This window comes from Sorex fumeus, unplaced genomic scaffold, assembly GCF_029834395.1.
Source record: "Sorex fumeus unplaced genomic scaffold, SorFum_2.1 ptg000227l, whole genome shotgun sequence".
Classification (NCBI taxonomy): Eukaryota; Metazoa; Chordata; class Mammalia; order Eulipotyphla; family Soricidae; genus Sorex; species Sorex fumeus.
In genome coordinates this window covers 164,085-181,548 of record NW_026606284.1, presented here as the reverse complement: position 1 = coordinate 181,548, position 17,464 = coordinate 164,085, and the positions used below count along the sequence as shown (strand labels likewise).

The following is a 17,464-nucleotide window of genomic DNA, read 5'->3' as shown; positions in this document are numbered from 1 at the left end:
TTGATTGCTGTTATTGTTGGGGTTTTAATTTTTTTTGACTTTTTGGATCACATCCAGCAATTCTCAGGGATTACTCCTGGCTCTACACTCAGGAACCACTCCTGACGGTGCTCAGGGGACCTTATGGGGTCCCAGGATTTGGGCCCAGGTTGGCCACATGCAAGGCAAACACCCTACCTGCTGTACTATCTCTTTGACTCCGCATCAGAAAGCTTTTTGTTCCTTTCTCCCTTCATATGTCACTCCACAGTCACCACCTCTAATTCTGCCTCCAGTTCAGGGTCTAAAGGAAAAAAAAACATATAAGGAGTATTGCACTGTGGGGAAAAATTCTCTATAGGACCAGTGAGGTGCCTGTGCTTGCGGGGAACCTCCTGAGATTACAGATGATGAGGATCATGGGGATGGGGCAGGGGAATCAGGAAATAATGAGGAAATCTAGGAGATAAAATGCACCAGCGGACATACTATGAAGCCTACACTATCTGTATTTATTTACAGCAGGTTTTCTAAACATTTTCCTGGTGTTTTTATTTATTTATTTATTTATTTTATTTTTTGCTTTTTGGATTATACCCAGCGATGCTCAGGGGTTACTCCTGGCTCATGCACTCAGGTATTGCTCCAGGCGGTGCTCAGAGGACCATATGGGGTGCTGGGAATCGAACCTGTGTCAGTCATGTTGGCTGCGTGCAAGGCAAACGCCCTACCCGCTGTGCTATCACTCCAGCCCCATTCCTGGTGTTTTTGTTTTGGGTTTTTGTTGTTGTCATTGCTGTCATTTAGTTTTTAGGTCACATCCAACTGGGTTCCAGGGCTTCATTCGGGCTCTAGGCTCAGGGATCACTCCTGGCAGTCTAGAAAACCTAGGTCAGCTGCGTGCAAGGCAAGTGCCTTATCCACTATCTCTCTGGATCCTTCAAATTTCTTCTGAGCAGATTCCTTCCCTCTGTTCCTTCATCCTATTGGTTGACCTCCTAGTCATGTGCCTTTGACCCCCATTGATATATAATTTTTACCTGTGACCCTCTTTGAAATATCCTGGGGACCCACAGGAGGCCATGTGGCCCCAGTCGAGAAGCGCTGATTTGTAGGCTATGAACCATATAATTTATGTAATCCGGAGTAGCAAGGTAGGTTGGGTGATATAAATTAATTTTTTGTTTGCTTTTTGGGGGGCGGTTGTTTGTTCGTTTGGGGGTCCATACCCGGCAGTGCTCAGGGGTTCCTCCTGGCTCTGCACTTAGGGATCCCTCCTGGCGGTGCTCAGGACACCCTATGGGATGCTGGGGATAGAACCTGGTTGGCCCCATGCAAGGCAGACATCCTCCCCATTGTACTATTGCTCTCTCTCTTTGCATCTCTCTCTTATTGCCACTTTTCAGACCATGACACTCGAGGGATGGAACTAGAAAACAACACCCAGTTCTCAGAATTCATCCTCCTGGGGCTCTCAGATGAACCAGAGGTGCAACCCGTTCTATTTGGGATTTTCCTCTCCATGTACCTGGTCACGGTCTTGGGGAACCTGCTCATCATCCTGGCCACCATCTCCGACCCCCACCTCCACACGCCCATGTACTTCTTCCTCTCCAACCTGTCCTTTTCGGACATCTGCTTCACGTCCACCACTGTCCCCAGGATGCTGGCCAATATCCACCTGCAGAGCCAAACCATCAGCTACGCCTCCTGTCTCACCCAGATGGAATTCTTCATCCTTTTTGGAGAACTGGACATCTTCCTCCTGTCCGTGATGGCCTATGACCGCTTTGTGGCCATCTGCCATCCACTGCATTACACGGCCATCATGCACCCCCGCCTCTGTGGCTTCCTCTTGCTCTTCTCCTGGATCCTGAGTGTCCTGGACTCCATGGTCAGGGGTCTCCTGGTGCTGCGACTGTCCTTCTGTGCCCGCGTGAGGATCCCGCACTTCTTCTGTGAAATCAACCAAGTCCTTCAACTGGCCTGTTCCGACAACCTCCTCAATATGATCGAGATGTACTTCGCCACCGTGCTGATGGGCATCGTACCCCTCTCGGGCATCGCTTTTTCCTATTCTCAGATTGTCTCTTCCATCCTGAGGATGACGTCCGCCAGGGGCCAGTACAAAGCGTTTTCCACCTGCGGGTCCCACCTCTCCGTGGTCTCCCTGTTTTATGGGACGGGTCTGGTCGTGTACCTCAGTTCGGCGGCCACCCAGAACAACAGGGCCAGCGCCATCGCCTCGGTGATGTACACGGTGGTCACCCCCATGCTGAACCCTTTCATCTACAGCCTCAGGAACAAGGACATCAAGGCGGCCCTGAGAAGCCTCATGAGCAAAGCACCTCCCAAGCTATTTGCCCTGGGGTGAGCGAGGGCACAAGGATGGTTGGCTGAGACGCTGGCAGGGAGGAGCCCTAACTTTGGATGACACCTAATTGCATTTTCTTTCCTCCCACCCTTTCCCTCCTCTCAGTGATGATGATGATGGGGATGCATCAATGACTCAGGGTTGGACAGTTGACTGGGGGGCTGGAACACTGTGGTATTGATGGGGGGGTGTCACACTCTCAGTTGTTAGATGGCACACGTGTGGGGCTGGATGGTAAGGTGCTGGCATTGCACGTGGCTGACCCAGGTTCAATCCCCAACATCCCATAGGTTCCCACTCCCCCACCCCCAGAGCACTGCCAGAAGTAATCCCTGAGCGCAGAACTAGGAGTCAGCCCTGAGCACCACCAGGTGCAGTCCCCAAACAAAAACAAAAGAAAAAATATATGGGGCACATGTGATTGTGGTTGTGGTCTTGGAGATCACAAATGGCCACTGAAAGGGGGTACACATGGAGCAGTGGAAGAGATGCAGATAACATCTGGTCAGAGAGTTAGGGAGGGAAGCACTAGCGCTCCATGAAGCCAGGTTTGATCCCTGGAAATGCAGAGCCTCCCCAGGAGTGATCGCTGAGCACAGAGTGGGCAGTGAGTCCGGATCACTGCCAGGTATGGCCCCAAAAGAAAGCAAAAAAGTATGTATGAATATATGCAAAAACATAGGGTGGCAGGAAAGATGATACAACAGATAGGGTGCTTGCCTTGCATTGGACTGATCCAGGTTTGGTCCCTGGCACCCTATAGGGTCCCCTACCAAGCACCTCCAGGAGTGCTCCCTGAGCTCAGAGTAAGCCCTAAACTTAGCTGGGTGTGGCCCCCAATTTTTTTTTATAATTTTATTTATTGAATCACCGTGAGGGCAGTTACAAAGCTTTCGGGTCTAAGTCTCGGTCATACAATGAAACACCCATACCTTCACCAGTGCCCATTCTCCACTACCAAAAACCCCAGTGTACCCCCATCCCACACCCTCCCCCTACCTGTGGGGCAGATGATTTCCATGTTACTCTCTCTCTACTTTTATAACATTCAATATTTTGACACCAAACCCACTATTATTATTTGAGATTTTACCCCAACACTCAGATCTGCTGAAAAGGCAACAGTAGACAATTTGTGTTCTATTTCTGGTTATGAATAACATGATGTCACATGACTGCAGTAGGGCCACGTGATTTTGAAATTCCGAAATTTTTTTTTAAACACCATGAGGTACAGTTGTAGATTTACAATTTTTTGTGCGTGGGTTTAGATTATACAATGATCAAATACCCATCCCTCCACCAGTGCCCATTTTCCACCACCATGGATAATATCCCTCCCACCCCCATCCCTCCCATCCCACCCTGCCTCTGTGGCAGGGCGATCCCTTGTGTTCTCTCTCTCCTTTTGGGTGTTGTGGTCTGCAAAAGAGGCTTTGAGTGGCAAACATATTCAGTCCATAGTCTACTTTCAACATGCATCTTCCCTCTTGGGAGGATCCTCCAAACATCCTTTATTTGGTGCTCCCTTCTCTATCTGAACTGCCCTTTCCTCTAGGATACCTGGCTGGCCTCTAAGTTATGGAGTAATCCTCCTGGTGCTGATCTCAGCTATTCTTGGGTATTAATCTCATATTTTGTTACTTTATATCCCCCAGATGAATGCAATTTTTCTATGTCTATCCCTCTCTTTCTAACTCATTTCACTTAGCATGATACTTTCCATGTTGTACCACTTGTATGTAAATTTCATGACTTCATCTTTTCTGACAGCTACATAGTACTCCATTGTGTAGATGTACCAAAGTTTCTTTAACCAGTCATCTGTTCTTGGGCACTCAGGTTTCTTCCAGTTTCTGGCTATTGTAAAGAGTGCTGCAATGAACAAACAAGTGCAGATGTCACTTCGACTATACATTTTTGCCTCTCTGGGATATATTCCCAGGAGTGGTATTGTTGGGTCAAATGGGAGCTCAATTTCTAATTTTTTGAGCATAATCCATACTGTTTTCCAGAAGGGCTGAACCAGTCGATATTCCCACCAACAGTGAAGGAGTGTCCCTTTCTCGCCACATCCGCGCCAGCATCGGTTGCTTTTGTTCTTTTGGATGTGGGCCAGTCTCTGAGTGGCCCCAAAGTTTTTAAAAATGAAAAACATACAAAATCTTTACAGCAAAGCTACAAAATTCTGGGATATTTTGCAGGACAGAGTTTCTCCAGGGTGAGAAACACATCCACCCACCCGTCCTCCATCAGGGGACACGAAAATGAACCAAGAGGCATTAGTAGGCTCGGGAGCAAGTGAGGGTAGGGGAGATACATTTTTATACTAAAAGAATATAGGTTTCTGGGATGAATTACAGTGGGGAGGACACTTCCCTTCCATGCAAAACAAGCCAGGTTAAATTCCTGGCACCCAATATGGTCCTCTGAGTCCTGCCATAGGTAATTCCTAAGTGAGGTTTCAGGAGGAATCCCTGAGCAGCCAAGCGTGACTCCCGCAAAACAAACAAACAAACAAACAAGAAGGTAGTTTTCAGGGGGATATTGAGGGATTTATTTATTTAATTTTCTGAAAGGGGGAAGTTGGCAAATATGACTGGGAACCTCTTATAAAGGAACATATGAAGGTTGAAATGTAAAAGGTATATTTATACTATGGGCTGGTTGGAAGGGTTCGTGTTGTGATGAAAAGTCTTCCCCCAAACAGTCACAGTTATCATCACCCCATCCACATCCCTGTAGGCATTCCCATGTTTCTGCAAGTGTGCCTGTCCCATGCCATTTGAGTTATCGTAGTTTTGTGAGATGGTTTAGGAACCAGGATACCTTGTGCTTTGTTCTTGGTAATACCGTTGGGATTGTTAGAGGTCATTTGGGGTTATGTTCGAATGTTAGGGTTTGTGATTTTCTAGCCCTGTGTATAACCTGGAAACCCAAAACCAAATGGACATAGAAGAAAAGTACCTCAACACGATGAAGAACGTAGGTGACAGTCCCAACCCGAGCATCATAATCGATGGTGGAAATATGAAGGCTTCCCTCTAATGTCAGGAATACGATAACTGTCACAACCACACTTCATAGGGTTCCTAATGAGATTGTTCCTTACCAGAACAGTACCACCAAATTGGAATTTCTTTATAATGATGAGATCAGAGTACAAGGAATCAGAAATGGAGGGGTTTTGTTCATTTTTTTTTATTGAATCGCTGTGAGATCGGACCTTACAAAACTTTCCATGATTAGTTTCAGTCATACAGTATTCCAACGCCCATGCCTCCACTGGTGTACATTTTCCACCCCCAGTGTCTCCAATTTCCCTCCCCTTACCCCCACTGCCCACCCCCAGCCTGCCTCCTTAGCAGACACCTCTCTCACTCTCTCTTTCTCTCTCCTCCCCTCTCTCTTTCTCTCCCTCCATCCTCTTCTAGGTATTCTGGTGGAAGAAAATGTGTTTAGGACATCAGAGCAGAGACTGAGTGATAGCACAGCGGGTAGAGCATTTGCCTTGCACGCGGTTGACCTGGGTTCGATTTCCAGTATCCCATATGGTCCCCCGTGCATCGTCAGGAGTAATTCCTGAGTGCATGAGCCAGGAGTAACCCCTGTGCATCGCTGGGTGTGACCCAAAAAGGAAAAAAAAGGACATCAGAGCAAATGGGCACTGTTGGAGGGATGGGTACTCCAACATTGTTAGAGTGAAATGTAATCATGAAAATTTGTAGGTCTGTAACTGTATCTCATGATGATTCATTAAAATTAAAACCTTTTAAAAAGAGGTAAGAGCATTAGGCTTGAATCCTATGAATAAAGCGATTCAGTGTGATAATGTTGGCATCATAGAAAAGAAATAATTTTAAAAAAATTTTTTGACTTTTTGGGTCATGTCCAGCAATGCTAAAGGGTTACTCCTGGCTCTGCATGCAGGAATTACTCCTGGCAGTGTTCAGGGGACCATATGAGATGCCAGGGATTAAACCAGGGTCAGCTGTGTGCAAGGCAAATGCCCTACCCACTGTACTATCATTCTGACCCAATTTAAGATTTTTAAAGGATGTAAAAATAATTAAATAAAATAAATTATGAAAATAATGTAAAATTGGCATCATATGTACAGAATTTATTTTAAAAATACTCTGGAAAGATTGCTCCAGAGTCATTCCTGGTTCTGCACTCAGAATTACTCCTGGTAGTGCTTGGGGAGCCCTATAGGATGCTGAGGATCAAATCCAGGCTGGCTGTGTGCAAGGCAAATGCCCTCCCCACTGTCCCATCACCCCAGGCCTGCATTAAAGATTACTTCAATTCAGAGATGAAATGCAGTGTATGGAATAAACACTGAGCACACCAGTGAATTTTGAGGAAGTTTCTTCATAATCACCATCAAGAAGGGAAGAAAATATTTTGACTCTAGAAATCTTGGGTAACCACATACCCCATCTACTTTCCAGCCACTCAGTGAGCCTATCATTAAACAGACCAGCTGCCACAAGGGCAAGACAGAGAGAGGGGTCCAACCAGGCATCTTGTTAGGATGACAGTTCTCACCTGATTTCCATTTTCTCATCTTCTGCCTGAAATGGGGGCTGCTTTAAGGCTCCCAGACCAACTGTGGTTTTGATCCTTATTGAGCCATGATTAGTTAGTTTCAGTGTTGGGAATTTTTGTGTTTCCAATTCCTTTTTTAATTTCCACTTCCTTTTTAAAAAATTTTTGTTTTGCACCATGCACAAAAGTCAGATAAAAAAGGATTAAAGACCTCAACATCAGACCAGAATCCCTAAGATACATTGAAGACAAGGTTGGCAAAACCCTCCAGGATATTGAGGCTTAACGGTGTCTTCAAAGATGACATGCCACTGACCAACCAAGTGGAAACAGACTATATTAAACTAAGAAGCTTCTGCACGCAAAAGATACAGTGACCAAAATACAAAGACAATCTACAGAATGGGAAAGGATATCCACCCAATACCCATCCGATAAGGAGTTGATATCAAGGATATACAAAGCACTGGTTGAACTCCAGGAGAAGAAACATTCAACCCCATCAAAAAATGGGGCGATGAAATGAACAGAAACTTTGTCAAAGAAGAAATCCGAATGACTAAAAGGCACATGAGAAAATGCTCTACAGCACTAATCATCAGGGAGATGCAGATCAAAAAACAATGAGATATCATCTCACACTACAGTGACTGACCCACATACAAAAGAACAAAAGCAACCGGTGCTGGCGAGGATGTGGCGAGAAAGGGACTCCTCCTCACTGCTGGTGGGAATGCGAACTGGTTCAGCCTTTTTGGAAAACAGTATGGACGATTCTCCAAAAATTAGAGATTGAACTCCCACTGGACCCAGCAATACCAGTCCTGGGAATATATCCCGGAGTGGCAAAAAAGTATAATCGAAATGACATCTGCACTTGTATGTTCATTGCTGCACTGTTCACAATAACCAAAATACGGAAAAAACCCAAGTGCCCGAGAACAGATGAATCTTTACAGAAATTTTGGTACATCTACACAATGGAATACTATGCAGCTGTTAGGAAAGATGAAGTCATGAAATTTGCATAGAAGTGGTTCTATATGGAAAGTAGCATGCTAAGTGAAATGAGTCAGAAAGAGAGGGACAGACGTAGAAATTTGCACTCATCTAGAGAATATAAAGCAACAGAAGAGGAGATGAACACCCGAGAATAGTTGAGATAAGTACCAGGAGGTCTGCTGCACAGCTTGGAGGCTGGCATCATATGCTGGGGGAGAAGGCAGCTCAGATAGAGAAGGGGACACCAAGTAAAGGATGTTTGGAGGACTCACTCGAGATGCGAGATGCATGCTGAAAGTAGACTATAGACCGAACACAATGACCACTCAATACCTCTATTGCAAACCACAACACCCTAAAGAAAAGAGTGAGAAAAAGGGAATGCCCTGCCACAGAGGTGGGGCGGGGTGGGGGGGATGCGGTGGGGAGGTGGGAGGGCTACTGGGTTCATTGGTGGTAGAGAATGGGCACTGATGAAGGTGATGAAGGTGACGAAGGGATGGGTACTCAATCATTGTACAACTGAAACCAAAGCACGAAAGTTTGTAAGTCTACAACTGTACCTCAAGGTGTTTCACTAATAAAAAATTTTTTTAAATTTTATTTGACTTAACAGTTGACAGATAATTCAGAACTATAGGAGGAAACAAAACAAGAGTTCATGGTGAAAGACTGAAAACAGGACCAGGTTCGCTTGCCTGACAACCTGATATCCTGGGAGACAGAAGAGTTACAGGAATTTTTCCCTTGTCTGGCCAGGCCAGTGTCCCTCAGGACAATCGTGCACCAGGAGTTGGCATGGAAAAGGAGAAATATGATAATGAGCAGGAAGAAGAGCTGTAAATACCTCCTCCTGCCTCTCTCTCTCTGTGAGTGAGACTGTTGGATGGACAGGGCCTGTGTGTTTTCTTTTTATATGTGTTTTCTTTCCATTTTTAAAACTTCTTTCTGCCTCCAAGTCTTCTACCGTCTGACATAGAATTCAGATACCCACCTGGATCCTCAATTCCAGAGATCCTAGCTAGGTGAGACCAAAAATGAGAAATTTGGGGAGCATATGGGGTGAAGAATAGTCTTTGGGAAGGGGGAAGGTGTTGGAGAGTTAGTAAAATGGGGAAGGCACTAGCTTTGCACACAGCCGACCTGGGGTTCAATCTCTGGCATCTCATAGGGTCCCCCAAGCACTGCCAGGAGTGATGTCTAAGTAATAGAGCCAGGCATAACCCCCGAGCATTGTTGGGTATACCTCCCCCCCCAAAACATAGTCTTTTAAAATTACATAGTTGGGGTCATATGCTGACTATTGTATTAACACTTATGTACATACCACACCTCACCACCACTGAACTATGCAAGACCCTCCACCAGGGTATGTTAAAGTCCTTGTCATAATTTCCCCCACCTATTTCCTAGTCCTTACTTGGCATTGTCGGTTCTGTAAATCCTGCACCAAGGGTTTGCTTTTCTTTGATGCCCAGAGTTTCTTTGTTTTCTTTACATTTTATTTTATTTTATTTCGTTTCCTTGTCTTATTACTCTATCAGTCACAGAAGAGTAAGAGGACCTGGTACTTGTCTTTCTTCCTCTGACTTATTCAACTTCTCACGAGACCTATCCGTTCTGTCCAGGGACAGTGAGTGAACGTCATGATTTCATCTTTTCTTCCAGAACACCATCTCTCTGAAACTCTGTTACTGCTACTTGGATTGTCAATTGCAGTGCCGAAATAAAAAATGGAAACAGGACCAGGGAGATAATACAGAAGGTAATATACTAGCTTTTCTTTTTTCTTTTTTTTTAATTGAATCACTGTGAGATATACAGTTATAAAGCTGTTTGTAATCAGGTTTTAGTCATATCAAGTTCCAACACCCGTCCCTTCACCTTCACCAGTGTACATTTCCCACCACCAATGTCCCCAGGTTCCTCCTGCCATGACCCTCCCAGCCTGCCTTTATGGTAGGCACTTTTCTTCTCTCTCTCTCTCTCTCTCTCTCTCTCTCTCTCTCTCTCTCTCTCTCTGTCTCTGTCTCTCTCTCCTTTAGGCATTTTGACTTGCAATACAGATACTGAGAGATTATCATGTTTGTTCCTTTACTTACTTTTAGCACACAGTTCTTATCCAGAGTGATCATTTCCAACTATCATTGTCATAATGGTTCCCTCTATCCCAGCTATAAGGCACTAGCTGCGCCTCCTACCAACTCCAGTTAAAATCCCTGACACCACAGATGGTCCTCCGAGCACAGCCAGGGGTCACATCTGAGCCAGGAGTAACCCATGAGCACAGCTGCATGTGACTTCAGCTGCATGTGACTTATCTTCCAAAAAAAAAAAATGTCGACTAAGGTTTATTTATTCTGCAAGAGATTGCTATGTTTGTTTGCCTCATTGAAAAATTAAGGCATTTTTCATAGTTCTAGCCCTTTGTCCACTATACTTTCTGGCCCGAAACATTTATCTCTGATGCTAAAAAGTCAAATGAGGGGCCGGAGAGATAGTACAGTGGGTAGGGTGCTTGCCTTGCACGTGGCCGACCAGGGTTTGATTCCCAGAATCCCATAGGTTCCCTGAGCTCCACCAGGAGCAATTCCTGAGCACAGAGCCAGGAGTAACCCGTGAGCATTGCCAAGTATGGCCCCAAAACAAAGAAAATGTATCTTAAAAGAAATATTGACTGCTACACCGTTGTTTTCATTGTTGACACTTGTAAGTCCAGTCGGAGTTAAGAATGAGAGTTTTGATTTTTTTTAGTAAAAGTCAGACCTATTCAATAAGTTTTGTATAAACAGGGTTAAAGAAAATAGCACATTGGTCTGGAAGAATAGATATTGAATTCAGATTGGTAAAATTCAGTTATACAATTTGCTTATGAATAGAGGAAAAGAAAGATCAAGAAATTGCTTGTTTGCAGATATTACTTGGCAAACAATGTTAAGAGACAAAACACAGAACCTTTCTTTATTCTGGTGATTCACATATAAAAACTTTTCTAGCTAAAAAATGAAGATATTACTTGGCAGGCAACATGATGAGACAAGATACAGTATTTTCCTTCAGTCTGATGATTCACATATAAAAACTATTTTCTATATCTCACGGTGATTCAATAAACAAAATTGAAAAAATCTGTTTTTTTTTTTTTATAATTTATTTATTTATTGAATCACTGTGGGAAAAGTTACAGAGCTTTCGGGTTTAGGTCTCAGTCATGTAGATACCAAACACATTTCCCTTTACCAATACTCATTTTTAACCCCGAACCCCAATAGACCCCCACCTCCCACCCCTCCCAATTCTTATGAGGCAGATGAGTTCTAGTTAATACTCTATCTACTTTGACTAGATAGATTATTTCGATAGAAGATGCACAATTATTGTTTAGAGTTTACGACCCACCCCCCCCCCCCAATCAGACATGCTGAAACAGCGTTGTGAAATGATTTGCTTTCTACAACTTGGTTTAAGAATAAAATGATGTCGCGCGGCCGCGATAGCGGCCGCGCGGTTTTGAATTTCTGCTATTTTACTTATTGACCCTGGAAGAATTTCTATTAAAAGTTAGCTAGTTAAGAGATTGATTTCTGTGCCCTGGAGTCGTGGCCGTGCCGGAGAGCCGCTCGTGGGGGGCAGCTGGCGACCTCGGTGGGGCGTGGGGGACGGCCCACAAAGCCCCCCTTCCCATGAGGTCCCCGCCGCTTCCCCGAGCCCGGCTCAAACCCGCTTTCCACAAGGCTCCCGTGCGGCCGCCATCTTTCTTTCCAGAGAGGAGCGGGCGGGCCGGTCAACGCCCTTCCCCCTCCGGGCAGGCTTGGTGGCGCGGATCAACACAAGTCCATTTGCGAAAAAATCTGTTTTATAACTAAAGGAGAGAGTAAAAAGGGAAAAGAGAGAAAATCAAAAAAGAAGAAAAAGAGAGAAGAGAGAAAAAGGGGATGAAAAGAGAAAAAAAGAAAAAAGGAGGGGAGATAGATAAAAGAGAGAAAAGAGAGGATAAAGAGAAAGAAGCTAAAGAGAAGAGAGAGAAAAAAGAAAAGAGAGGAAAGAGAAAAATAAAAAACAATAAAGGGGGAAAATAAAATAAATAAGTAAGAGAGAGATGCTAAAATTCTCTACTCCACAATTATTTCACTGTGTTGTCGGTCTTACTATCTCTCTTTTTTTTTCTTTTTGGATCACACTCAGCGTTGCACAGGGGTTACTCCTGGCTGATGCACTCAGGAATTACTTCTGGCGATGCTCAGGGGACCACATGGGATGCTGGGAATCGAACCTGGGTTGGCCACGTGCAAGGCAAATGTTCTACCTGCTGCTTTATTGCCCCAGGCCCGGTCTGACTATCTTAAAGAATAGAGTCTCTTGCATTCTTTATCATAAATTGCCTGAGAAAGACTGAATCCAAGGTTACGGGGAAATGTACACTGGTGGAGGGATGGGTGTTGGTGTTGGAATACTGTATGACTGAAATCCAATCATAACAGCTTTGTAATGCTCTTAAAAATAAGTAAAATTTAAAAATAAAAAAAATCAAAAATATCATTAAAAAAAAAAAAAGAGACTGGGTCCAAGGAACTCCCTGATTCCTTTTCCTTAGATTCTTCTTTGATTCTTTCTATTTTTTTTTTTTTTTTTTGCTTTTTGGGTCACACCCAGGGTTTACTCCTGGCTCTACACTCAGGAATCACTCTCAACGGTGCTCGGGGACCATATGGGATACTGGGAATCGAACCCGGGTTGGCTGTACGCAAGGCAAACGCCTTGCCTGCTGTGCTATCGCTCCAGCCCCCCCCCCCCCATTTAGTTCTCAGTTACCTTTCCTCACTTCGGTGTTTTTCTTGTAGGCATCTTTTCCATCTGAATCTCTCTCTAGGAGGATTTAGCAGTGCTTACATATTTTGACTGGACACATCATCCTGTTCAAGTGGGTTCCTCTTCACTCTCTTCATTCTGTTCTTAAGTTATTGAATCGCCATTATGATGTCTATCTAAAATAGAATTATGATTTAATAATGCTTCTGCTTCTGTCACTCTTTCGAATGTCCTCTGTTATTTTATTTTATGCACAAGTTTTGTGCATTTAACACTGAATCAGTGGTTCATTTCAAAAGTCATCAAAATACTGACTTTTAACCTTTAGAGAAGCTATTTTATAGTCTATACATTTGTTTTCCTTCTGTGCTGTTTCATACCAGTACTTTGAAACCACAATCCTTAATATAACTTCATCCTCAACCAATATTGTTGGGGTTTAGAGGCCACACCCAGGGGTGCTCAGGAGATACTGGGGGGAGAGAGCTCACTTGGTATTGGGATCAAACTTGGCGCTCTCTACATGCAAACATGTGTTCCAACCTTTCCAGCCTACATTCTACTGAGTTCTTTTTTGTTTTGGGGGCCACCCACCAGCGATGCTCAGGGGTTACTCCTGACTCTGCACTTAGGAATTACTTCTGGCTGTGCTCGGGAGAGAGTATGAGATTCTTGGGATCAAACAGGTCCGCTTTGTGCAAGGCAAGTGCCTGAATATGCTATCGCTCTGGCAAAAAAAAAAAACACCCCAAATTTAAAAAATGATACATTCTTGAACATACTTCTCACTGTATTTATTTATTTGAATTGTTGGTATAGTTTAAGTAATATGCGTATAATTAAGTAATATGCATATAATGTATTATACGCATATTAAATATATAGTTTAACTCTATATTGTTTATTGTTAAATGTATAGTTTAACTCTATATAGTTTAATTTAGAGTTAAACTATAAAAGTAAAAGTAAAGGCCCTCCCGTTGATCATCGATTTGCTTGAGCGGGCCCAGTAACGTCTCCATTGGAGACTTTGTTGTTACTGTGTCTGGCATATCGAATACGTCACGGGGAGCTTGCCAGGCTCTGCCGTATGGGCGAGATACTCTCAGTGGTTTGCCAGGCTCTCTGAGAGGGGCGGAGGAATCGAACTCGGGTTGGCCATGTTGGCTGTGTGCAAGGCAAACGCCCTACCGCTGTGCTATCACTCCAGAGTTAAACTATAATCATAAAAAAACTGATAAAATATTTAGAAAATGGGGCTGGAGCTCGAGCACGGCAGGCAGGGTACTGTTCTTGCTTCTGGTCAACCTGGATTTGACACCCTGGAATCCCATAGGGACCCCCCTGAGTATCACCAGGATAATTCTTGGGTTCAGAGCCACGAGTAAGCCCTGAGCACTGTCAAGTGTGACCTCAAAAAAACTATATAACTATATATAATATAAATAACTTCCTAAATATAAATATATTTTGTAAATACTTATAGAAATATAAATTAGTCACTATCCTTATGTTACACCTGACCCCATCTTCATTTCCCTCGTACCTCTCTCCCACTGTTTATTAATTAAAAGTTCATGGTTTGGTTGTAAAGAGATACTAACCCAGAAGTAACACAAGAGCGTTGGTGGAACATCTTGAGCACTTTTGTGGTGGGTCAATTAAAGAATTTAATCTAAGTGGGTAATGCCCGTTGGTTAAGCAAAAGTCCTTCATCCTATTTTCTTGCTGTCTCAGTGACAAATCTCTGCCCCATGGAGGCAGAAAATGAGACACACATTTCAGAATTCCTTCTGCTGGGATTGTCAAGGAAACCAGAATTACAGTCACTCATCTTCGGGCTTTTCCTGTCCATGTACCTGGTCACGGTCTTGGGGAACCTGCTCATCATCCTGGCCACCATCACCGACCCCCACCTCCACACCCCCATGTACTTCTTCCTGTCCAACCTGTCCTTGGTGGACATCTGCTTCACCTCCAGCACCGTCCCCAAGATGCTGGTGAACCTCCAGGCGGGCAGCAGCGTCATCAGCTACGAAGGCTGCATCCTGCAGATCTACTTTGTCTTATTCTTTGCCGTCTTGGATGATTTCCTCCTGACCGTCATGGCCTACGACCGCTACGTGGCCATCTGCCACCCCCTGCACTACATGGTCATCATGAACCCCCGGCTCTGTGCTCTGCTGGTCCTGAGCTCCTGGACCCTGAGTGGCCTGCACTCCTTATTACAAAGCTTAATGACGTTGAGGCTGTCCTTCTGCGCAGACTTGGAGATCCCCCACTTCTTCTGTGAACTCAACAAAGTGCTCCAAATTGCCTGCTCGGACACCTTCGTCAATGATTTGGTGATGCAGTCTGCAGCGGTCCTGCTGGCCATCGGTCCTCTCTCTGGCATCCTTTACTCCTACTCTAAGATCGTCTCCTCCATCCTCCGAATCTCCTCGGCTCGGGGCAAGTATAAAGCCTTTTCCACCTGCGCCTCTCACCTCTCCGTGGTCTCCTTGTTCTACGGCACGGGCGTGGGCGTGTACTTGAGCGCTCCTGCTCCCCACAGCTCACACTCAATCACAACCGCCTCGGTGATGTACACGGTGGTCACCCCCATGCTGAACCCCTTCATCTACAGCCTCAGGAACAAGGACATCAAGGCGGCCCTGAGAAGCCTCATGAGCAAAGCACCACCCAAGCTATTTGCCTTGGGGTGAGCGAGGGCACAAGGATGGTTGACTGAGACGCTGGCAGGGAGGAACCCTAACTTTAATGACACCTAACTGTGGTTTTATCCCACCACCCCGCCCTTTGCCTTCCTTCTTGATGATGATGATGGTGGGGATGGAGCAATGACTCGGGGTTGGACAGTTAACTGTGGGGGGTGGCACACTGTGGTCTTAATATGTGGGTCACACTCTTGGTTGTGAGATGGCATACATATGGGGCTGGATGGTAGGGTGCTGCCCTTGCACGTGGCTGACCTAGTTTCAATTCCAAACATCTCATAGAGTCCCCCCATCCCAGGAGCACTGCCAGAAGTAATCCCTGAGCGCAGAACCAGGAGTCAGCCCTGAGCATCACCAGGTGCAGCCCCCAAACAAAAACAAAAGAAAAAAAATATGGGGCATAGGTGATTGTGGTTGTGGTCTTGGGGAGCACAATTGGCCACTGAAAGGGGGTACACATGGAGCAGTGGAAGAGACGCAGATAACATCTGGCCAGAGAGTTAGTACAGGAAGGGAAGCTCTTGTGTTCCATGAAGCCAGGTTCGATTCCTGGAAATGCAGAGCCTCCCCAGGAGTGATCGCTGAACACGGAGCTGGCAGTCAGTCCTGAGCACTGCCAGGTGTGGCCCGAAAGAAAAAAAAAGCATGCATAAATATATGCAAAAAACATAGGGTGGCAGGAAAGATGATACAACAGATAGGGTGCTTGCCTTGCATGGGACTGATCCAGGTTTAGTCCCCCTGGCACCCTATAGGATCCCCTACCAAGCACTGCCAGGAGTGATCCCTCAGCTCAGAGCCAAAAGTAACCCCTAAGTACTGCTGGATATAGTCCCAAACTTCTTTAAAAAAAAAAAACATACAAAATATTTACACCGGGGCTGGAGAGATAGTACAGCGGGTAGGGCGTTTGCCTTGCACGCAACCGACCCAGGTTCGATTCCCAGCATCCCATATCGTCCCTGAGCACCGCCAGGAGTAACTCCTGAGTGCAGAGCCAGGAGTAACCCCTGTGCATCGCCGGGTGTGACCCCCCAAAAATATTTACACCAAAATTACAAAATGCGAGGATTTATTTTGTAGGATAGAGTTTCTCCAGGGTGAGAAACACATGCCCCATTCATCCCCCACCGGGGGACACTAAAACGAACCAAGAGGCAATAATAGGCTTGAGGGCAGGTGAGGGCAGGGGAGATACTTCTTTAAACTAACAGAAGATAGATTTCTGGACTGAAGCAATAGCACAGTGGGGAGTAAACTTGCTTTCCATGCAAAACAACCCAGGTTCAATTCCTGGCACCCCATATGGTCCTCTGAGCCCTCACATAAGTGATCTCTGAGTGAGGATGAAGGAGGAATCCCTGAGCAGTGAGGCATGACTCACGCAAATAATAATAATAATAATAAATAATAATAATAACAAGAAGGTAGTTTTCAGGGGGATGTTGGGGGATTTATTTAATTTTCTGAAATGGGGCAGTTGGCAAATACGTCTGGGAACCTCTTATAAAGGAACATATGAAGGTTGAAATGTAAAAGGTATGTGTATACTGTGGATGGGTTGGAAGGGTTCGTGTTGTGATGAAAAGTCTTCTCCCAAGCAGTCACAGTTATCATCACCCCATCCACATCACCGTAGGCATTCTCATGTTTCTGCGAGTGTGCCTGTGTCATACCATTTGAGTTATGGTAGTTTTGTGAGATGGTTTAAAAACCAGGATTCCTCGTACTTTGTTCTTAGTAGTACCATTGGGATTGTTGGAGGACATTTGGGGTTCCGTTTGAATGATAGGGTTTGTGATTTTCGAGCCCTGTGTATAACGGAAAACCCAAAACCAAAATGAATATAGAAGAAAAGTACCTCAAAACGACAAAGAACGTAAATGACAGTCCCACCCCGAGCATCATACTTGATGGTGGAAATATGAAGGCTTCCCTCTAATGTCAGGAATACAAGAACTGTCACAACCACACTTCATAGGGTTCCTAACAAGATTGTTCCTTTCCAGAACAGTACCACTAATTTGGAATT

The 17,464-nt window shown here is 44.9% G+C and overlaps 2 protein-coding genes across 2 annotated transcripts; both read left to right on the top strand.

The window, feature by feature from the left end:
• Positions 1-1,402: 1,402 nt before the first annotated feature.
• On the top strand, positions 1,403-2,353 carry LOC130017867 (olfactory receptor 7A17-like). Its single transcript, XM_056108635.1, has one exon. It carries the CDS (start codon positions 1,403-1,405, stop codon positions 2,351-2,353), a length of 951 nt encoding a protein of 316 aa, XP_055964610.1.
• Positions 2,354-14,469: 12,116 nt separating this feature from the next.
• On the top strand, positions 14,470-15,420 carry LOC130017866 (olfactory receptor 7A10-like). The gene has a single exon (XM_056108634.1). The coding sequence runs from the start codon at positions 14,470-14,472 to the stop codon at positions 15,418-15,420; it is 951 nt and encodes a 316-aa protein (XP_055964609.1).
• The last annotated feature ends 2,044 nt before the right edge of the window (positions 15,421-17,464 follow it).